Raw genomic sequence first — 23,968 nt, forward strand, 5'->3', positions numbered from 1 at the left:
AGTATGTTATTTGACGTTTTGATTGTCCTGAACTGTATGCATTTTTTAATTGTAACACCTGTATTTTCTGTGTATCTATTGCTTTAATCCTAGATACATTATTTATTCGTTTTATACCTGGTTAATGCTCTCACTTGAATAATTAGCACTATGGTCCACGGTTGCTCCATTTCTGTGTATTCTCTGTACGCTAGCCACCCTTATGCATTAGGCTATATGTTTAACTTTGACCAGGTGATTGTCATGCTTTCATGCAATTCAGTGACCAACAACTCTGTTCTGCCTGTACCCAGAGCTGGCTGTACCAGAGCTGCTGGCTGTACCGTCAACATCCACGTACCAGTGCTTCTTCGGCGGTTATGAAACTTCCCTAACACAGGTTTTGTAACCAAGACGTCCTGGCCAATCAGCGGGCCCGTTCACCGTCACGTGGCCGTTTTTTACGTAAGCAACGGTTGACCACACCGCTATGTATGTATTACTAGTCACTGTATCTTCACCGCAAAAAATGTTTAGAAATAGGAGCTGGGACGCAATTTAGTCTAAAATAATAGGATAACAGATTCAATCTCAAGATGTCGCTTCCGCAGCCGGAGGTGGAGACCGCCTCGGACGACGAAGAAGGAGAAGGCGTATTCTTCATCGAGACCGACTCAGAGAGCGAGTGGAAAGATGAAGACAAAATCGACAACCGGGAACTTATTCTACAGAAAGCCGACGCTTTGGCGTCCGAGAACCGTCTCAAAGAAGCCATCGAGTACTACACCATGGCCATGCGCTACGGGGCGGTGCGCCCGGAGCAGCTCAGCACTTTAGTGAACTGTGTCCTGCGGAACTTCAAGAGGAACGTCTCGGAGCCAGAGGAGGAACCCGGGTCAGGCGAGGACATCCCTATGTTTGACTGTCCCAGTTGTCATAGTTTTCTCGGTGAACCGGTGACTCTATCGTGTGGACACTCGTACTGCAGGCGGTGTACAGATCACAGCCAACTCTCCAAATGCAAGCTGTGCGGAGAGCCAGTGCACTGGCCACACGCACCCGACCAGCAGCTCAAAGTGAATGTCATTCTTAGTGGACTCTTGGACAAATTCTTCCCCGAGGATCTGAAAACGTTTAAAACAATATTTGAAATCCAGGAACTGACAACCAGGAGATGCTTTAAGGAGGCTGTGTCGCTGGCATCAGACGTTATACAACCAGGTGAGTTTTTGAGGATATGTAGAAACAACGTTAGCCTGCTAGGACATTGTTTATGTTACATCGTAACAGAGAAGATCATTACATGCCTTATAATACGCTCTGAAATATACTTGTTTACATGGATCATCTCTGACGGAATGCTGCTGTACAACATTCTCCAATCACGTAACCCCCGCGCGACACGATTACTTAATTGTTGCGACCAAGACATGCGCAGTTCGTGTGATTGCGACCCAGGCATGCGCAGTACGTGTCAGTTGCATAAAGCTGATCGTGACACCTTGGGAAAGGTTTTGTAACTTTGTAATATTCTAATCCTTTAGTTTATGAATGTATTCAATAAATGCTAGTGGGATGTTTTTAAAGGTGTAGATGTACTGAAAGCTGAATGCACTTTACTGTGTTTCAAGCTACTGGCAACAAAGTAACACCCTCGAATTATGCAGTAGATAATGCGTGATTGCAATGATGACTTGAGATTTTTGGTTCAGTGTCATATCACTTGCTATACGAAATCTTGAGTGGCTTTTATGTAGGGCTCTACCAATGTAGACCTACACATTAGTATAACAATATATATATATATATATATATATATATATATATATACCGTAGGCACATGTAGTAGGCCAATACTGTTGGTCTACGCTGACATCCACAGTCAGTCAAGTTATTTATGAAATCACCGTGTTGAACATAGATCATTGGACCTTCACTTTGCTGACATTTAAATAATTGACCATCAACATTTATATTTAACTGTATACCTTTTACTTCAATCGGACTACAATAATGGCCTGGCACTATAGAACTTAAATTGTGATTTTCTTTGGAAGGGTTGGAATACCTCATCTTCGTAACCACGTGAAAATAAGCCTATGGGAATGCTATTAGGGTCAAGCAATATAGTACACATCAACCCCCCCCCCCCATCAGTTACTTAAACACCTAAATAGTACACGTCTAGGTCCACCAAATAGCAAGAATATTTTTATAGTTGTGTCAAAGTCAGTGTGGAGTTAGATAATTCATCATGTGCTTCTGCGTTATGTCATAGCCCCTTTAGTGACATAACGTGTAACACGTGTTGCACGCTGTTTCAGTTGATATCTCACCTCTTGTCCTTACACATAAAAGCGAGATAATTCATGACAGTTATGAAATAATTCGACCAATTGTGTTCACTGAAGGCTAAGAAAGAAATCTAGTAAAGGAATATATTAGCTCCATAATTAAAGCTTGTTTGTTTTGTTTCTGTGCAAAATCAATATAGTGCTCTTATAGCATAGTTAATGCCTGGCCAAATTCGGAATCCCAGTTTATGGACTTTGTTTATTTACATAAATGTCTTTAACTCTACCATAAAGTCAGAGGGTTATGCAGAACCTTAAACAGGTTGCATTGTCATCAAGAATATCATCTCCTTGTATACACAAAGACGGAAGAAAAAGGTATCTTTATCTCTTTATACCTGAATAATGATTCAAGTTCAAGCATGACTTTTTGTCCCATTGTGACTTGTAGGCCTTGCACACATGAACACACAGGAGACACTCATGATACTTGGGTGAGGAGTGGCGCCTGGGCAGAGCCTATAGGAGGCAGGGCATGAAACAGAAAGTATAGTGTTGCAAGATATTGGATGTTGCACAATTATTTTTTCGTTTTGTTTATTGCAATATTTTGTCTGTTGGAACCCCTCTCGTATGGTGCAACACTGTTAAAAGCATCCTACATGTATTTTTGCTTTGTCTTTGCATGTCATTCACATTTAGATATGCACTCATTATACAGAGCTTTATGGTGGCAAATTAAATTGGGAAAATAAGTAAGTTGTTCATTGTGGTTTTTTGTCAACGTTGTCTTTTCTGTAACCAAAATAATTACAGATATTTCTGTTCTCTTTGGAATTGTTTATTTTTTGCCAGCTCATTTTGAAGTTTTGTTCTATGGCTAGCAGGGGGCTGTCTTCGACTGCTTTGGCTGTCTGATAATAAAAATGAAATCATAAAATAAACTGATCAACATGATCAGTGATTTGTGGTTCGCTGTGCATGCAGAGCCTGCATGTAACTCCCTTGTAACAAACTATCCAGGAACCCTTAAATCAGAGTAAATGTTATACAAGTCAAACTTATCTTGTAGATCAGTCATGGAAAACGAGAACCGTTCAAGGAAAAAAAAAAAATCCACGTCCAGTGATATGAATATCGCACATGCGTGAATCGCAATTTCGTGCAGTCAGTGTTTTGCTTACAACACAAAGATCGCGGGTGAGGCTACCAACTCCGGAAGGCAGACTCTTTTTGCGATGAAATCAATACTGCATTTATTTAGACGTACCCTCAATATCAACAAGTGTGTATACCAGTGGAAAATAGAACGCGAACTACAGGCGAGAAAAGCAGCTACACTCGAGGCTTCCGGTTTCGCGCCAGTGGCATAATAGAAAGACCATCAACACGTTAGCAGCACACTCTCATTGTGGATTCTCTGGCTCTCAGATTCTCCAGACTTAACATTATGGGCCTGATTGGGTAAACTCCAAAGGGATGTATTCTGACATTAGCGTTCACACATACAGTCCCTCCGGGTATAAACCGGAGATTGTCCAGCTTACAGTGTATGTGTGAAGAGGCTATTAGATTTAGAGCTACTGTTCATCTAGCAGCATGTAGGGGGTTAGGGCATCTTGCTCATGGAGGCCTACAGGCAGACTGCACCCATCGAACCCTAACCTTTCGAGCTGAACCCCAACACTAAACTGTACCCATCCCATGCATCACTTGTTTTTCGCCTTCCCCTCTCATCCTTCCCGTTTGATCCAACAAGAGTTTGTAGATTTATTTAACTGGCTGGAACATTATTTCATTGTTTGAGACGTTCCATATGGTACGTCACCTTAAGTCTCAATCAATTATTGGCTTTGTTTCTTCGACATCTTTATCAATCACCTCCTTCGTCCCTCTGCTTCGCTGTAGGTTCCGAGGTGGCGTCGGTGGAGGTGAAGGGGGCATCGGAGGAGGTGGCGTCGGTGGAGGTGAAGGGGGCATCGGAGGAGTTGACGTCGGTGGAGTTGAAGGGGGCATCTGTGGAGGTGGGATCTTTCGAGGTGGCGTCGGCGTCGTTGGAGGTGGCAATCGTGGCGAGGTTGTGTCGGGCGGAGGCGTACACAGGTCTCAAACAGTACCGTCTCGCCATGGAGGACACGGAATTCTGCCTCAAAGCCAGACGCTCAGCAGAGGTAGGTCTTGCTGGAATGATCCGGAGCATGGCTGCCGCCCTCTCCCTAGCTCCTGATTGGTGGAATTCTGTCCCTGTTCGAATACATACATACAACTAGACAGCTTGATAACCATTAAATCTTTCAATCAATCCAAACGCTTTACTTTTTTGTAAAATTTACTGAAGTCTTCTTAGGATTTGTACATTATTTCGAAAAACTGCAACAGAATGGATGTCAATGTTACATAGCAGGAGTAAAACAGAATACACAGCTTACTGAAAGTAGTTTTACATGATGCATGACAGTGAAACTAGAATTAGCCTTACACAGAATATCTTACTAAAGCAGTACAAACAATCAGGTACTTACAAAAAGTATCCAAGGCACAAACGATTAGAGACTTCCCAGTACCATGTGCTCAGCTGCATGCACGAAGACCAACGGAACCATTATGGTGGCAAACTTAAAATTATCTTGCCTTCGCATAGCAGGCAGCACCGTGGTAGTACTAGCAGTAGTAGTAGTCTTTTGATGTTATTCTAGGTGTTTTTATTGATTATCTTCTTTATTACTATCTGCTGACATTAGAAATGTATCTATCACAGTTTATTAAATAATTCCCCCCAAGCTCAGGTGATGTTTGACATTTTCATGACTGTATTAAGATTCTGGTTCAAACCAACTTTTAAAGTAAGCCAGTCCCTCTGTTAATCGGTCAGTAGAATCTCTGGAGTTATATGTAGGCTACCTAGTTTATTTTACTTATAGTAGTCAACAAACCAATCGATGGAATGAGTGCTCCCTTGCTCTATGGCCGAAAAAGACAGCCTGGAAAATTTCTTTCTAGGTTACAAAACAGCCTCCCACTCAGCCTGGACCTTTCTAGCTTACGTCTGTGGGGACTCTGTAACAGCTGTTATGTCACCTCAGAGAAGCCATGACTAACTGTCAGTAAAAGGTTAGACGATTGAGGCCAAGGCAGAAAATAGTTGTTAAACCTTTTCATGTTTCCTAATTAAGATGAATGAAGGTTTAAAGTGTACTTATGTTATATCCTTGACTTGCAAATTTATTCAAAAACAAGTTTTATATTCTTTTCTATTCTATTCTTTACTCTCAGCTCTTCCACATTCAGCACTGTTTATTGCAGTTTCTGTCCCCAAAGTGCTCTATAAATAAAGGGGTATGGTTTGATGGATTCCCCTGATCTTCCTCTCCCCCTGCCCAGGGATTCTTCCAGAAGGCCATGGTGCTTCACGCCATGGGACAGACGGACGAGTCCCTTCAGGTCTTCCTCCAGTGCCTGGCGATGGACGACAACTTCACCAGGGCCAGAAGCCAAGTAGAAATGGTGAAGGAATGTTGGGACTACAACCGTTACATTGTAACCGTTGTCTTCTCCTACTCATACTGATCACTAATACAGGGACGAAAGCCTTCATATGGTGTACTGCAATGCTATGATGTGTTCCAAGTTGTGTATCAGAACCGCCATGGTTGATCAGAGATATTCATCAGCAGTTATCCAAATACTGTAGCAAAGCATGGAAAAAGACTAAACCAAATTGTCTACCTCTTTAGGCATTGCTTTTAGGAATGCTCCCTACGGTCAAATTTCCAGTTTGCCACAGTGCATATCAGTCAGACACGATATTCATACCACACGTCAGCATGTTTGGACGTTAGCTCTGATCAGGCCAGTCATTCAGGCCTTGTGACTTCTCCGAAAGACTTTTCTAGTGCCTGGAAATTTGCCCCGTAGCTAATAAATTAGGGCCAAAAAAAACAGAACATGATCTTCTATGACGATATCATCCTTTTTATTAAATTAATTTATATGATTTTCTTTCTTGAACACACTTTCCTTTCACTGGTGTCTGGAAACCTCTAGCCAAAGGGTTCAGGAACCTTTTCAGTAAGCACAGCGATAACAATAATGGATAACTCGATGCCAAAGAAGGGTTTCATGATAATCATTCAACAAATTCTAGGGGAGATATGCATTCATTGGAAATTAGAAATGACTGGAAAGAGTTTTATTCCCTTTGCTTGAATTTCATTATCTACTATGATTGTAGTTTATGGTATTATGGTGATAAGATTGTTGTAATTGACCTGGAAATGACTCTAGCTTTGTGACCATTTCCAATAAAGACTTAGCTTTGTAGCCCAGACAGGACAGGCATTCAATATTTTGTGTAAAAATACATTGTACTTTGATAATCTACTTTTGGCCAGAGCCATAGGTTCATGATAGGTATCCAATGATCAGCCAAAATATTGGCCAGAATTGTCCAGTTCTTTCAGAAATTTCTTTTAAAATTTGGGCATTTCAGGATAAAATACCCAATACTCCCCTACATGTTACCTATTTTTATATTATGAAAGATAACCAAGATCTGTTGATAATGATTTAATACATAATTTTGTTGAATTGTATAATTACATTCATCCTAAGCTGTTCATATATTTCATTCGCATTTGAGGAACAACATTTTAACATAAAAAGAACATGAAGAGATGTATGTTCTATGAACAAGCTTGATCTGGCTTTGGAAATGAAGAATGTCAAATGTCTTCCTTTTTGCCTGCTGAGATGTGGCCTAAGCTTATACCCTGTGTAGGGTCACTGTAAAGGCTGCCTGTCTCAAGTGTTAGATTTAAAGTTTAAAAATACATTTAAAACCTGTTGCTGCAACAGTAGATATAGACTATGAATTCCCTCTTCAATCATCCTTATTTTAAACTTACAAAATTGCATATAAATGTCAGTCAGTTTGACAACTGCAGCCCATACAACTTTTAATCAGAGATTGAATATGCTTTCAAATTTATTGGGCTTTATTAAAGGATACCCGCACACTAGGAAACGACTACCTCCTGACCCTACGTTGTTGAGGCCTTCTTATCGAGCTGTTGATGTTTTTGTGTTTCTCAATCTTATCATTGGAGGATAAGCATGTGATCATTTCTATCCCTCTGCTGGAGAACATCTCAATGTGGGGCAAACAAGTATCAACACAAATACGACAAACGAATGGATGGTTCAATATGTCAATCCTGTGATTAGACGCCTTGCAAGCCATCTTAGCGGAACATTAGCTTGGCTGTGCATGGCCCCCGCGTATTGAATCTGTTGTTGCCTGCAGGGAAGCAAGGTGTGTGTGTAACGCTTGGAGCAGACAAACCATAACATTCCTGTTCCTGCTAAGGCTTTTACCTCAGGGCAAGTTTGTTTTTTTAACAGCATTTCGTCAAGCATTAAATACGATTTCTCTTCAGTTGTTAAATGTCGCAGCATTCTGTTTCTTTGTTAGTCATTACCTATTAGATCCGTTATGACTGCAGACACTGGGGATCGAACCCTGTCCCTTCCCAGGACAGGGATAGGACTGTTCACTATCCGGAATGTGTTCAGTTACATCCATTTCCCCTTAAAGGATCACGTTGACCTCCGGATCTCATTCCTAGATCAGGGCCTGGTCTCCATTTTGAGGCACGCAATTTTTTTAAACAAAGGTATGTCCTCGGTGTTTGAGCCGTTCTTCTTCTGTCGACAGATCCTGTGTGACCTGCTCTCTCCGGCCGGGGAGACGGTGAAGGAGGGCCTGAGGGCGACCACGCAGAGCCACGCCTCGCCACACATCCGCGCCAAAACCCTTGCCACCGCCACCTCCGACGCCGACTCTCGCAGAACGCACAACGAGCCGGAGCAAACCGGCCCGGTGAACCCCCATCACATGACCCGCGCTGCCTCGCTGCACAACGCCGCAGAGAAGGTCGGACATCCAATTGGTCCACCATTATCTGTTTAGTCGTATCATGAGTCAACGGTTTTAACCCATTTGTACCGGCTGCTGTGCGGCGCAACATTGTATCCAGTAGGTACAATGTTGCTCTGCGCAGCCGGCACAAATGGGTTAAGACCGGATTGCGCATCAATGCGTGTTTACCATTAAAGGTAAACACGCACAGATGCGTGATCCGGTCTGAATGGGTTAATGTCAAGTCTGGAATTGATTAGACATTTAGCGGACACTTTTATTGAGTGTCAAGTGTCTTTAAGTGAAATGGTTCTAGATACTGAGCCGTAAAGGGTTAGAGCGTCTTGCTCAAGCATATATATATATATATATTGCCAAACCACACTGTGGATATATATTCATTTGATGTTCCTAACGCATTGTTCCCGCCGTACTTTTCCTCTAGACTGACGAGCCGCCGGAGAGCGTGGAGCGGGCCGCTCTGAGCCGGACCAACTCGCTCTGCGGTCTCGCGGCCGCCCTCGGTGTGGAGGGGCTGAAGCGTGTGTGGTCCGCCCCCCAGCTGGGGGACCAGGACAGGGCCGGGCTGCTGAAGAGGAAGCTGTCGGTGTCGGGGGCAGGGCCAGGGCCGCGGAGCGTCGGGGGGAGCAAGCAGAAGAGACAAGGAGGTCAGTGTGGGTGGGGGCTGACACTCGTGACCCGCTAGCGTACAGTCGTCAGCGTTCAGACGCCGTTCAGACAACATACATCTAGCTCAAATATCTAGGGACTGCTGGTCAGAGATGACATACAAATTCAGTTCTAAGCTACAGCCAAAGAGAAGGTCAGGAGTCAGGATACATGTGCTGTTTAAACTGAAACAGCCAGAACCCTATACCTGGAGGCCAGTGAGTATTCTCACCTACTCATTGTTTATCTTGCATATATAAAGCTTAACTAAATGTCGATGTGTAATGCAACATGTCAACATTACACCACTGTATGATAGATAGGTAGATAATTGGTTGTTTGTGAATGGTTTAGTGACTCTCAATGCATCGCATAACAATATACAGGTATCTTCTGGATAAGACACTGGTTCTTTCACTGTTCAATGTTTGCTCAAACAAATCAATAACCCGATACTATGGTTCCTTCGGTGGTCTCGGTAACCACGTTGAGGCGCTGCCTTCCTCCTTGGGTGACACCGTGTTCCTGTGTCTTTGTTTTCCGCCGCCTCGCTGTAGGTGAGCTGAGCGCGGCGCCCCAGGGCCAGGCGTCCTGCTCCCCAGCCAGGAGGTGGATCCCCCAGGGCCAGCCCAAGCCCAGTGACCTGGAGTGTGCCCTCTGCATCAGGTGAGAGCCCGGGGAGCTCACACAGAACACAGGGCAATAAAGGGACAATCCACTTATCCCTGGGGCCAATCCTTAAAGGCCGTATTGCAGGGTTTATTGTCCAAACGAATTAGTGCAATTTGCTTGTTGGTAATAAAGATTTAAACTGTTATCCATTGTATTTAATGTTGTTAGGTATCACAAAACGGAATGTAATACGAAAAAGTAGGTACTATTTTAGCGGTTTGCTATTGATTCTCATTTCCCCCAGGATGCATTGCATGACGTCACATTGGGGAGACACGGACCAAAGCCGCATTGAGACCCTAGAGAGTAGAGACTAGTAAGAGAGTGTTCAGCAGATTATACAGATATGCTACACGTGAACCTCCTAAGATGGCGCAATTTGATTGGTTCGCTATCTTGGGATATTGGGCAATATCCCATGATTGACATCTCAAACTTGATATTGTTTTCATCGCAAAATGTCCGCTAATAACAACAAATAAACTGCTAATAAAAACAAATAGATCCCAGCGAAAAGTTTTATCTTGTTTACGTGTAGTATATACTAAAACACTTATTATTCATTTAGGGAATTCATTTAGGTGATTCGGCTCACACAGGACAGTAAAGCCTACAAGACCACACAGAACAAGGGAGACAACAAGTCTGACTGGACATACACAAAATACATCACATTAAAACAGACACATGTGTAGAGAGAGAGAGAGAGAGAGAGAGAGAGAGAGAGAGAGAGAGAGAGAGAGAGAGAGAGAGAGAGAGAGAGAGAGAGAGAGAGAGAGAGAGAGAGAGAGAGAGAGAGAGAGAGAGAGAGAGAGAGAGAGAGAGAGAGAGAGAGAGAGAGAGAGAGAGATATGTTATTTGCCTTGCGGAGCCGGCCAGTCCTGTGCATGTATTCAAATTAGCCATGTGCGCCTAACAGAAGAAAGACGGAATGTTGAGAACGAGTCATACTAAAAACAGATAGCAAGCGAAAGCTAAACCAGACTGTATCAATCACACACTTTGGTTTTGCATTGTTTTGCATAAGATGAGTGTGTGCGACTGTGCGTGTGTCCTTTCCGGCTTCGGCATACTGCATGGTTATGAAGGCCTTGTGGTTAGTTGTGGTCTAAGTGAAGCAGCCTAGCCTTGGAGTTGGATAAGTTGGAGTGATTGTGTAATGGCGTGCGAGAGTGAGAGAGAGAGAGAGCACACCCGCCGTGGTAGTGTTTGGCTTGTTGTGGGCTGTCAGCATCCGCCGGGTCGGACGATGTGCTTTGTGTGGGTTCAATGTACATCTGTCTGGTTGTATTTGCGGTAGATTGGTGGTTAAATAATGTCACACCAGGATAGGTCATACTTGCAGGCACTCATTTGCAAGTGCACTGATTGCGTGTCCGATAGGCTATACCTGCCATTTATTCAGTTGATTGCTCTTCTAAGTGCGCCAGATTGGTGCCAATTATTGTCGTGTTTGCATTGTAATGCACAACTTTGCCTCTCCTTGTTATAAATCAACGTGCATCCAAACAACTTTAGCCAATGCAGCCTCCTGTGTTGCTTTAAAATATATAGAATATCTGATTATCAAAAAATGTAAAGTGTGTGAGTGTGTGTGTTGTCATGTAGGCTAAATACTAATTGTCTTGCATCCATGAAATATTGTAATGTTATAGGCCTACTGCAAAATGTATATCGGTATTGCGCAACAATCGGGAGACGGGGACCTCCGAATATTGACGGGTATTTCGCACACTGGGTAAAATAAAGCTTAGAAATAAACAATAGGCTAAGATGTTGTTACTGGAGCTAGTAGGCTACCATCAAAACGTGGGATAACTAATCGGAAATCTGATTACAACGTCGGGGGTACGATTTAATTAGGGATTATCTGGGGGGGATTTCACAGGTGGGACTGGCAAGGTAGCCCATTATGCCTTCTATTTCTAGATCTTCCGGTACTTATCTGAACGACATAATCGCTGTCACTAGATAGAAAGAAAACGTTGACTTTCAATCGGTGCTATTCACTGACAGTAAAAATAAATAAAAGTGTCGTTATTGTACGCACTGCTGTTCATTGACAAGCTCCAGCGCTCGTTGCTGCGTTGCTAAATGATAGCAACTCTCCACTCATTCTCCGCTGACCATCCATTTAATTGGCTTTGACCGCCATCAGTCCTCGGCAATTCCTCATTCGCCCTCTCACGTCTGACAGGTTCGAAATTATACGACTGTGGGCCATCATACATGTTATTTGTGGTTCTTGCCACCTCTTGGACGCCATAGTTCTAGTACTAGGTTGAGGCTACCTTCCACCACGTCTCCCCAAGGTGACGTCATCGCCGAATGGCGTTAGAAAACTGCCAAAAACGACAAAAACTGGACTTTAACACTAATTTGGAGACATTTTATGAATGATATACATATTTTGAGTGCTTTATGTACCCATTAATCAAAACTTCCGGTTAACCTGCACATAGGCCTTTAAAGAGGGTTGAAGACTCTCCTTACAAAATATTGACCAATATTTTACATTCCGGTGTTCAATCAATAACGGTTCTAAAGAGAGTACGATTTGACACCAGGAAAAGAGTCCTCTCAGAAAGGAGCAGTGAGCAGTGCTAAGTCTGAATAGCCTCATACAGAGGCAGGCAACTGGAAACAGATATTCTCACGGCACATTTCACTCACTTATTGCTGACGGATGGTTATGTTATTGCAAATTCAAATAATAGTACTCCAACCTTACCCCAGCCCCTCAAATAGCACCCAAGGCCAGCCGGCTGGCTAGCTATCGTCGGGTGGCCATTTTCCATTTGAGAACAGAATGGCACCCGTGGCTTCCATTCAACAAGCCAATGGCATGTGTTTTACATGCTCGTGCCTAGTGCCGAGCGTGCCGCTTCTTCCATAGCTGTGTTCCAACAGTGCATCCCCCTGTATGTATGGTTTCCTACGCCCACATGACAGCTGTGCGCTCCCCTGGTCCACAGGTTGTTCTACGAGCCCGTCACCACCCCCTGCGGACACACCTTCTGTAAGAGCTGTCTGGAGCGTTGCCTGGACCACACGCCCCAGTGTCCCCTCTGCAAGGAGAGCCTCAAGGAGGTAAGACCCTCGGCTTGGGTGGAGGTAGATCGGGTCGGCTGGTAACTGGGAGGGTGCTAGTCAGCTGTCGAGGTGTCAAGGAGCAAGGCACCTAACCCTAACTGCTCCCGACGAGGTGGCTGTGGCCTGGCATGGATAGACACCACCGTCGGTGAGTGAATGTGTGAATGAATGGGTGATTGAAGCGCTTTGATTGGCCACTGGTTAGGGAAGTGCTATATTAATGCAGTCCATTTATATACATCTTGAGATTTCTCCCCACTTTCTCTCTCCACCTCACTCCCTCTCTCTCCCCCGCTCCAGTACCTGGCGTCCAGGACGTACGTTGTGACCCGGGTTCTGGATGACCTCATCAGGGAGCGGTTGGGGGAGGAGCACAAGGAGAGGAGCAAGACCAACCTTGAGGAGACGCAGGAGCTGTCCGAGTGAGTCCCCTCCTCACGCCTCCTCATCTTCTGAGCTGCTGTTCTCCTGGCCTCCTGACCACCCCGTTGAACATCTCAACCTCTCTCTTCCTCAACGTCTAATCTTCGTGCCTTCTCTCGCTCCCCACCATCCCACCAACCTGACCCTGTCACTCCCTCTCCTCACCTCCTCACCTCCTCATCTCCTCTTCTCCTCGCCTTCTCTCCTCCTCACTGATCTGTTCCATCCCTCTTCTCTCACTCTCATTCTTACCTTTTAGGTTCATTTTTCCTACCTTACAATTCCTGCCTCTCTAGCAAAATCTATTTCAGCCTTATTACTAATTCTTGGCATTTTTTCATTAAAATGTTAAATACGTGATATTTGTTATAATTTCACTGTCTTGTATTTCGGCTACTGTGACATCTTAATTTTCCGTCCGCGCATTATTAGGTTTCATGCTATGTAATCTGACCTCATCTTATTGGACATGTATTGTGTATTTTAACTCTATCTGTAATTATTTGCGTTATTCTGAAATGTGATGGGTACGGTAGATCAATGAAGTGGTGTTCAATGTCACATGGCCTGACCCGTTGTGTGTGTGTGTGTGTGTGTGTGTGTGTGGCAGCCTGACCCGCAGCGTGCCTATCTTCGTGTGCACCATGGCCTACCCCACGGTGCCGTGTCCGCTGCACGTGTTCGAGCCCCGCTACCGCCTGATGATCCGCCGCTGCATGGACACCGGCACACGCCAGTTTGGCATGTGCATCAGTGACCCCACCAAAGGGTAGGCAAACGTGGACCCAGACGCGCACACACACAAACACACAAACATGCGCACCCCAACTCTCACACACAAATGTACGTGCACACATTAACAGGGACTCTCGCACGCGCGCGGTGGGTGTCTTCCTGCCCTCTACCGGGTCAGGAAGGCCTGCCGGTCCTCTCTTGCTCAGTTTTGCTCACCTCTTCTCAGTGTGGTTATGAAGAGACTGTGTGTTCCTATTCAGGGGATATAGAGAACGGCTGGTGTTCCTTGTTGTAGATCAAGATATCAGGGGTGTTTTTTTATGCATTCATTTCTTCTGGTGGATGAGGAACGCACTGTACTGCTTGGGTTTAAGGGGGTCAGCTAAAGTTAGAGATCGTTTTTTACGTTCTTCCTCACATGCAGGTAGTGTTTCCATGTGCCAAGGCTTCAGTACGTATTGAACCAAATAATGCTAAATTATGAGAGAAAAAGCCCCTGGATTTACGGCACAAGTAAAAAAGGTTTCTGAAGTTTTCCTGAAAGTATTCCAAAGTGTTAGTTAATATCATGTTTTTAAAGTGATAATATTGGCTAACAATTATTATTATTTTTTATTATTTTTAATTTTTTTTCTAAGTATTCCCCTGGTGCAACAATGTGACGTACAGCAGCTTTAAGTAGTGACAATGTGACGCATAGCAGCTTTAAGTATTCCTCCCGGTGTAACAATGTTACCTACAGCAGCTTTAAGAAGTAATAATGTGACATACAACAGCTTTAAGTACTCTAAGGTGTATCACCAGGACCTACAGCAGGTTTAAGTAGTAACAAATTGACGGACAGCAGCTTAAATAGGAACATTGTGGAGTACAACAGCGCTAAGTACTCCTGGTGTCTCACCGGGACCTACCTAAACAACCCTGTTCCGCCTCGAGGTTCGTGGACCACGGCTGCATGCTGATCATCCGGAGTGTCCACTTCCTTCCCGACGGCCGCTCCGTGGTGGACACCATCGGGGGGAAGCGGTTCCGGGTGTTGTCCCGAGGGCTGCGGGACGGCTACAGCATTGCGGACATCGAGCACCTGGAGGACACCCGGGTAAGCCCTGGTCGGAGGAGCTCTGGTGATGGGAGCAGCTCTATGAGGGGGCGGGGCTCTGTCGATGGAAGGGGCTCTAGGAGTGGGAGGAGCTATATGAATGTCAGGGTCTCTGGGTGGGAGGAGCTATATTAATGAGAAGGGCTGAGTGGGAGGAGCTATATGAATGAGGGGCTCTGAGTGGGAGGAGCTGTATGAATGAGGGGCTCTGAGTGGGTGGAGCTATATGAATGAGAGGGGTTCTGAGTGGGAGGAGCTATATGAATGAGTGGGGCTCTGGTGGAGAGAAGCTCTGTGAGTAGGAGGGGCTCTGTGGATGGGCGAAGCTAACAGGTGTTCCTCCCCCAGGTAGAGGACGGCGAGGAGCTGGTCCGGCTGCAGCGGCTCCATGACGGCGTGTACGACCAGGCGGTCAGGTGGTTCCAGAACCTCAAGGTGCGCTTCCACAACCAGATCCTCCAGCACTTCGGACCCATGCCTGCCCGCGAGGCCGACATCCAGGTACGGTTCACCACCCCCCCACCCACTATCCCACAATGTGTGTGATCCGGGTTCTGCAGTGTGTTAACCATGTTTAGTTATCATTCAGTTAAGAGATGGGAAAGGTGAGGACAAGGTTCTAGAATGGGCCTTAAATTGCGTCTCTACCTTCTTTAAATATATATATAAAGGTTGTTAAGTTGCTGCAATCTGTTCTGAGCTAAACCTCACAATGCCTCTAGAAATTGGGCAAAGAAATGTTTCAGAATGACGAATCTAAATGATAATGGACATTGGGGGTTTAACCCTCCATTCATGTAGTGGTGTTGTTGTGACCCCGCCCTGGTCTTTAATCAAAGGGCTTAAGGTGTGTTCCTGAATCCTCAGACGCCAGCCTTCCGAGTTGCACTTCTGACGTTATTTCCGGTCTCGGAGCATTCATAGCGTTCCCGTTCGTCTTTGTGATTGTGTCATGAAATTGGCTAGTCTAAAGAAAATAAATCTCTTTACATTTTTGTTGAGAGAGCACTCGGTCTACTCTCAGAATTCCGAGAGATGAAGACAAAAAGGGGGCGTGCCTCCAAGAAATGCCGCAAGAAAGCTGGGAGATTTCCGACTTTTGACTCTGAAGGCTGGCGTCCGAGGATTTAAGAACACACTATTAGAGCTGATGTCAGGCAGGGGGCGGAGTCTCCTGAGGTCAGCCCAGGTTAAGAATATGATTGATCCTCGTTCCCCTGGCTAATCTTTGTGCGACTTATTGCCTCCTAAGGCGCACACATGCACACTCGCTGTCACAGGTAGACACAACACACTAAAGCCAGGCCCTTACATTCGCACAAACCCACATGTCAAACAAGCCAACTCAGGCACTAGAATTGGAGATGAGCCGTTAGGTCCATTGAAGCACGGTGTTTCTCTGTCTAACCTTCGGTCCATTAAACACATTGGTCAATAACCTCCGTATCATTACCTTTGATTGACTAATTATTACATCAATTAAAAAGTAAACATGACAAATGGGCTTTTGTGTAGGGCTTGTGTACTGACCCTAGAACCTTCTCCTCATTCTCACACCCCTCCTCGTTCTCCAGGCGACCCCCAACGGCCCGGCCTGCTGCTGGTGGCTCCTGGCCGTGCTGCCCATCGACCCTCGCCACCAGCTCTCGGTGCTGGCCATGACCAGCCTCCGGGAACGCCTGCAGAAGATCCAGCACATCCTCACCTACCTGCAGAGCGTCCCCGACAACTAGAGCGCAATGCTCCTCCATGTGCTCCTGCTTCTCCTCCCCGAGAGACTCATCCTCTGCACTCCCCTTCCTCCCCCTCCTCTTCTTCTTCCCATGTGCGCCAGCTCATCCTCGTCTCCTTTTCTCCTCCTCATTTTCTCGTCCTGCTCCTTTCATCTCTTCCTTCTTCTCCCCTAATCCTCCGCCTCCTTCTCTCCTCTCCTCATTCTCCCACTCCTTCTCCTCTCCTTATTCCCCCCCTCCGTCTCCCTGTCCTCCTCTCCTCATTCTCCATCTCCTCCTCTCCTTTCCTCTCCTAATTTTCCTCATTCTCCATCTCCTCCTCCTCGTCTCATTCTCTATCTCCTCCTCCATCCTTTCATTCTCCATCTCCTCCTCCTCTCCTCGTTCTCCTTCATTCTCCATCTCCTCCCCTCATTTCCATCTCCACCTCCTTTCCTCATTCTCCATCCCCTCCTCATTCTCCATCTCTCCTCATTCTCCTTATTCTCCTCATTCTCTATCTCCTCCGCCTCTCCTCATTCTCCATCTCCTCCTTCTCGAAGTCCATCTCCTCCGCCTCTCCTCATTCTCCATGTCCTCCTCCTCTCCTCATTCTCCTCGTTCTCCATGGCCTCCTCCTCTCCTCTCCTAATTCTCAATCTCCTCCTCTCCCTCCCAAGGCACATCCATCTAACCTACTTATCTACCAGTTGCCAAATGACTTAATTTGTTGTTTTTGCTGCTGTGCTCGAGCAACGTGCTTCCTGTTGATTTGAATACTCGTACGCTGGCTTCCGACGCAGAATGTGAACTTTTTCGTTAATGGTGGGGAAAACCACGTTGGCACTTATTTAAAAGACTAAACAATCGCTGATGTTGCTCTGTCAATGTGACACGACACAGGACAGAACAAGCCTGGATTGGGGGCAGAGAAACCTCAGGGATACACCACCCCCACCGAGACAACACATGTGTTGATTTAACCTTGGCTGTCCTTGCAACGCTGCCTTCCTCCTCCTTTGTCGATTTTAACCAATCCCATGGCCAGAGAGTGCTTTATCATGACTTGTAAACCAATGAACACGCAGGTTACATGGACAAGTCTTTTGAGTTTTGGAGGTTGGAAATTAAGTGTTGACGATTTGATACGAAAAAGGAAAAAAGATTTAGTAAGAGAGATCAATGATGTTTTATTATATGGAAATTATTTGTGCCGAATCCAGGCTGATGTATACAGTTTGAGCTTAAAGAAAGTCCATACATGGTTATTTTGAAATGTTAAGTCACACTGTTCTTTTCCACTTTTTTATTTAGACGGCACCCTTTTCGTCTTGTCCTGCATTTGTCAACGTGGACGAGAGTCGCCGGGTAATGCTTGAATGAAACAAGGACATAAGGCCTTTCATTTATTCATTCATATTGATTTTCTTCCAATTGTGTGGAACAAGATGCCCATTTTGTTTCCCACTTTAAATCCAATACGGACATAATCAGCCTCAAATTACACAAATGTTGTTTCTTCCAGTTCATCCCCTGCTTCCAAACGTTGTTCTTCGAATGATGTTGGTAGCCTAGGCCTTTTCCACTATGCTAGTCGTTGAGCGTGATTAGTTTTTTTTCAGTGTGGAGATTGGAGTTGAGTGTTGTTATTGTTGTATTTTATTTATCTTGTGTGTGTCCGCTCCCAAAGATTCAGCAATCTTTGTTGGTAAAGTTGAAACAATAATTGTTAAAACGCACATTCATACAGTGGCATATGGAAAAGTAGCACTGATCTGTCTCTTACGGTCTAAACACTTTGTTGTAGACGAAGGATGAAAGTGATTTGAACAAAGTCCCTCTTGACTTGATGGTAAGATCCAAAGGAGGCAAATTGAGAATGCCCTTAGAAGGTATTACCATTTTTAACACTAATTCAAAGTTATGTGTCCAATAATAAATGCACTTCTTTTTCAACGCACGTATTATAGTTGTTTATATACTGTAACAAGAGATAGCAGTTCAGTCTGCAGCCTTTTAGGGGCGCTAAAGTAGCGCATTACAATTTCTTGATACCCCGCCATGTTCAATGTAGCAGGAATTATGTTACTAAATGTATACAATAATACTTTGGAGCAAACAGTAGTGCAACATATACTGCATCATAAATGGAACAAATACTAAAGTTGCATTCATTCACTTGTGTTCTTCCAACGCGTTGCGGGCTTGCGTCCCTCTGTTTACCGCGCAGACAGCATCATGACAAATTCTGCAGGAGAAAGAGATAAGGGTTGCGCAGAATTAACAGCATACCTCAATAATAAAGACAGAAAAATAGACAAACTATTCCTAGCTCTTTTTGGCCAAGTAACAATGGTACCAATCCATAATATCATAATAAACCCAATTACATGTACTTCAACTAATAGGCTGCAATCGATTGACCAGTCAGCTAGAAAACAATAATGTAGGCGTATTACATTCTATATTGAATTAAACTGCTCAGAATTGCTTACAGAGGAAGGTAGATTTGTTTTCGAGTAAATTGTTCTCTCCGGTGGGCGAGGCAGGGATCCAGGTCAAAGACATCTTGGCAAGTGCACCCTTGTTTATGTCTCGGATTTATTCACGTCATCTAGTCTAGGTTTCGTTTGCTTTGATGAAAGTTCAGTTCTACATAAACAGGTGAGTAGGGGGGAAGGCATAGGGCCAAGGACTCATGCTTGTTCGATTATTCATTGTCATTCAATGGCTTGTCATTAAGATAGTATAAAGTAAGCTTATAGTCATTAAATGAACGGGAAGCGGCTAAACTTTGCCCCAAACATGCAGTAAAGTTGAAAAATTTGAAATTGGTCCTGTTTTTATTCTTGTTTTGGTAATTTAAACTCACAAGCAGAGCACATAATCCTTGGCATTCAATGTAGCCTACAAACTGTTGGCCTTTTTGTTCGGATATGCATGCCCGTCCTTCGAGGCCATAACTTAACAAACTATAGGTGAGTGTCTGTGCGTCTTCACTTGCTTTTACTCAAAGTCCTAAATGGACAGGTAATATTGAATAATAGTATGAGACGTTCAGCGTCTGTTGGAACGAGGAAGTTTAGTCCTCACTTTCCCCAGCAATCTGCTTTCAATCAAGGCGAGTCGTTAGCGGTGTTTCAGTCACCTGACGACAGTGATTATGGGGAGCTGCGGGCCATTTAGGTCTCCAATCAATGCCTTCTTCCTACGACTAAGTGAAATAATGTTTTGGTAGATCTTTAAGGGATGACTTCATTGATCTGCTCAACGGACCGACTGTAAATTCAAGGCCTAATCCAGTGGCGCGAGGCCCGCCAGGGACCCCTCTTGAGGATGCTCTCTTTAGTAATGCATCAGACAGGCCCCACGGACACGGATCATTTTTAGACTTTTCCTAACCCGGAGCCAAGGCTCGACCAACGGATTGACTATTCAGATGTGTCGCTGTTTACAAAGAAAGTACATTCAGAAAGAAGGGTTGGGGGTTGGCGGGCTTTTCTCGTTGCCAATGACTTTACTGAATCCGCACAATTTTTTATCCTGCTTATAAGTAGTGCCAGATTATGATAGAAAAACCTCTTTAAACCTCCTCTTTATCTTGTATAATATTTTATTCATTATCATTTTCTTCCACCTGTATTTGTACCTGCATTTTAGCCCACAGCTGCTGTTGTGACTCATCAGATCCTCTTATGTGCGGTTGACTCTTGTCGTTGAAGTAGCCTAACTTTGTGCAGTAGGTCTACGCTTGCATTGTACAAAATATAATTAAAACAATTTCAAAAGTTTATGTGGTGGGTAGAAAGACATTTTGTTTGTGCAGCACCGTCCAAACTGAATTTTTACTCACAGAAACCCTTGACACGACATTTCAGAATGACAATTAAATAAATATCAATTTAATTAGACCTATTGTTAGAAAGTGTAGAGGTAAGGCTGTTTTTCTCCTGGGGTTAGTGTTAATGCTAACTATTTGAATGAAAAGGGAGGAGCTAAAGCGTGCTCCATCAGAGCGGAGGCTCTGATGGAGGCATCCACGGAGCACGTCTGTCTGTCCCTAGACAGAGAGACAGACAGGCATCAGACAGACAGCTCATCGGGGGAGATGTCATTAAGAAGTCTGTTAAACCACGCAGGCGTTTCCTTGTAAAGAGCTCCAGTAGGCCCCTGGGTCCAGTTTCCCATTGCACAATCTAATACGTAGGCTAGGCTGTGTGGATTGCCTTCTGACAATAACACGCCTATTGGCAAAGGCTCCAGTAATTGTAATCGATCAGATCGAGGTTAGACAGAGGGAAGTGGGGTGTTCAATGGGTCAGTCCACATACATAAATACGCTCTGAACTGACAGGTGTGTGTGTGTGTGTGTGTGTGGGGGGGGGGGGGGGCTTGTGTCATCCTATAGCCATTGTTTTGATGTGTTGTCTGTGTGTGTGTGTGTGTGTGTGTCACCCTATAGTTAGTGTTATCATGTATTGTTTACTTGTGTGCGTGTGTGATGTGTGTATGTGTGTCACGGTCAGTATGGGGATCTGTGTGTGTGTGTGCGTGTGTGTCATCCAATATCCATTGATTGATGAAAATGTTGTAAACCAACACTGGCACTCCTGTTTGGCTTAAATATGTGCACATGTACGGTCTTCAAGGTGTGTGTTTGTGCTTGTTTTGTGTGTGTGCATCTATAGCTGTTGTTTTGATGAGCTGTTGTTTGCGTGAGTGTGTGTGTGTGTGTGTGTGTGTGTGTGTGTGTGTGTGTGTGTGTGTGTGTGTGTGAGTCCTACAAGTCCTTGAGCTGTCAATGCGTTGTGTTTGTGTGTTGTTGGGGGGTGCAGCAGGCACATTGATCTGCTTAATGTACTACTGATTCAGCTGGACCAGGCCTTTTCCAATACGTCTGACTTGGTCTTCTTCATTGTCACCTTGCTCCCCGCCCGTCCCCTGTTTCCTTCATTAGTATCTCCTTCCCTTCTCCTTCAACTCCTGGTCCCCCCACTCCTATTCCCTAGCGGAACTCGCCTTCTGCGCTTTTATTCTGAATTCCCTTTTTGTACATTTAGATCCCGGTCATATCTATTCCCGACTGCCCGTCCGCGGTTTGCTTGAGGTTTCAGCTTTGAGGAACAGATCGTGTGTGTGTGCTCTGAATGCTCTGCGAGTTTTATGATAAAACGATATGTGGTTCAACCGGAAATAAAATAGGTGAATTTGATGTCAGAGGTAATGGTAGGACGACCACATGCTCCCCCACCCGGATGGATGCTGCACGTCTTTCCCTAAAGGGCCCTCTGTGATTCGTTGGTTCGAAGAAATGTAAATCTGCTTGGAGGGACGTTACCTTCAACCTCAGCCACATTTAAGGCCCTAAAGTCTTTCCTAATGATTCAGTTTCCTTTGCTCCCTATTTCACATCATACTTGGATTAAGAGCGCGTTAGGTTAGGGATTATGTATTGTATAAAATGGACCACTTATAAAATGGACCAAATTTGTTACGATTTATTTTTGCACTTTTTATGCTTCATTCATAAAGATACAGTGAGTTAGACAGGAAGGTGTGGGAGAGAGAGGGTAGGGCATGCAGCCAAAGACCACGGGCAGGCATCGAAACCGAGTCGCTGCCGTAAGGACTGAGCCTTAACGGAATGCGCTCTGCCCAGGTGAACCACCGGGCGCCCCAAAAATTAACCTCATTTAACAAGATTCCCACCATGACGCCTGACCCCTCTCCCCCCGGGGTGAGACTCACCGTCAAAGTCGATGTTGCCGTCCTTGTTGAGGTCGATGTCTGCCAGTATCTCCTCCAGCTCCCCCTTCTTCAGTTTCTCCCCCAGGAGGCCCTTCATCACATCCTTCAGCTCATCAGGGGTGATCTTACCGTCGCCGTCGCAGTCAAACTGCCGAGGGCCGGATTCAGCGCCGGAGGGAGGAAGGGATGGTGTGTGTGTGTGTGTGTGTGTGTGTGTGTGTGTGTGTGTGTGTGTGTGTGTGTGTGTGTGTGTGTGTGTGTGTGTGTGTGTGTGTGTGTGTGTGTGTGTGTGTGTGTGTGTGTGAAAGTGTGTGTGTGTTGTTTGTGTTTGTTTTGATGTGAGTTGGTGGATCGTGCAGCAAACGCCGTCAGAGAGATGGAGGGAGATTGGAAAGACAAAAGGGAATGGAATTAGGATTAGTAGTTGTGAATGATTTCTCAAATGATGTACCTAATATGGAAGGGCAGGCTCGTATGCGAGGCAAATTACCAAAAAAGAAATGAAGGATAACTACAAATGTGTTAGGATTACAATATGGTTAACATTCTGAAGGCGAGATGGAAGAGAAGAGGCTTTCTTTTCAGAAATCGTGCTTTCCAAACCCCATAAAGCCGAGATTTGGAAGCCTTTGTGATTATTGTGTTTTATAGTCTATAGTCGAAAAGGAAAAGCTGTCTAAGATGAACAAGAAGACTCGCCTGTTCACCCTTCATCTTGGCCCATACAAAAAAATACAATCTGCTATCAATCTGTTGTCTGGATATTGTCGCACTTAAACCAAACAAAATGTCACTAACACTGTTTTCGTGATGAATTCAATCTATTCGAATAATTGTCCCTTTCTAGGTTATAGCTTCATTGTGGAATTAGCTAATTGTAAGTCGCTTTCAAAAAATGCTTCAGCAAAATAGATTAAATGTAATACAATTGACTGTGGTTTGCCAAGCTTTTTCAAGCCTAACAACTGGAGTTCACGATCTCTGGGGGAGAGTGAAAATACCATGAGGGGTGAATTATGAAATTATTTGTAAGAGCTTAAAATCAGTGTATTGATATTGTATTGAAGGTCAATGTTACTTGGAATTTTTGTTTTGATGGTTGTTCTTTTATTTACTCTAACGAACTGTGGAAATCCCGAAATATAATCAAACGCATTTCAATGAATTCAGCTTGAAATAATTCCCCCTTTTTTATCTATTCTGATTCATTTTACAGGGTTTTTTTCAGCCTAAACATCAGCTATATGCAAAGCATAATTATCAAAGACAAACCCCTTGTGACATTTATTGAAATGATGACTCTGTAAGGCTAAAAGAGAATTAAAGAATAAGGATCACGTTGAATTACACAGTTCTCCTTTCCTGGGCACTGAGGGGAAGGGCACGTCTGCTGAATATACTGTAGATGTGAAGTGTAAATACGTTTTGATGGAGGCCCAGGATGGGATACTTTTAATGACTGCAGCTAGGGGGTGCTACAGCCCACTGAGGCACATTTAGAGAGTATGAATCTGGCGGGGTGATGCAATGGCACTATGTGGGTCACAATCCAATTCATTATGCTGCATTGGGATAACGCAGTGTTGTTGCATATAAACTGTGGGAATAAGATATCGAAGTATTACAG

At 44.5% G+C, this 23,968-nt stretch overlaps 2 protein-coding genes across 2 annotated transcripts in view; one reads left to right on the plus strand and one right to left on the minus strand.

Moving 5' to 3' along the window:
• The first annotated feature begins 458 nt into the window (after positions 1–458).
• Positions 459–16,755, plus strand: lonrf1 (LON peptidase N-terminal domain and ring finger 1). The gene is made up of 12 exons (XM_079730639.1): positions 459–1,200; positions 4,182–4,444; positions 5,655–5,777; positions 7,987–8,205; positions 8,636–8,858; positions 9,417–9,525; positions 12,507–12,621; positions 12,925–13,046; positions 13,658–13,816; positions 14,719–14,881; positions 15,230–15,382; positions 16,456–16,755. The coding sequence occupies exons 1-12, from the start codon at positions 576–578 to the stop codon at positions 16,612–16,614; spliced, it is 2,433 nt and encodes an 810-aa protein (XP_079586765.1). The 5' UTR covers positions 459–575; the 3' UTR covers positions 16,615–16,755.
• Positions 16,756–17,251: 496 nt separating this feature from the next.
• Positions 17,252–23,968, minus strand: part of cabp4 (calcium binding protein 4) — a gene marked incomplete at its 5' end in the record, with an annotated part of 17,126 nt that continues 10,409 nt past the window's right edge. Inside the window, 2 exons of the mRNA XM_079730322.1 lie at positions 17,252–18,841; positions 22,342–22,489. Coding sequence (XP_079586448.1) covers positions 18,813–18,841; positions 22,342–22,489 — 177 coding nt within the window. The 3' untranslated portion in view covers positions 17,252–18,812. The remainder of the gene's footprint in view (positions 18,842–22,341; positions 22,490–23,968) is intronic.

This window comes from Pollachius pollachius (assembly GCF_949987615.1).
Source record: "Pollachius pollachius genome assembly, chromosome: 2".
In the NCBI taxonomy this organism is placed as follows: Eukaryota; Metazoa; Chordata; class Actinopteri; order Gadiformes; family Gadidae; genus Pollachius; species Pollachius pollachius.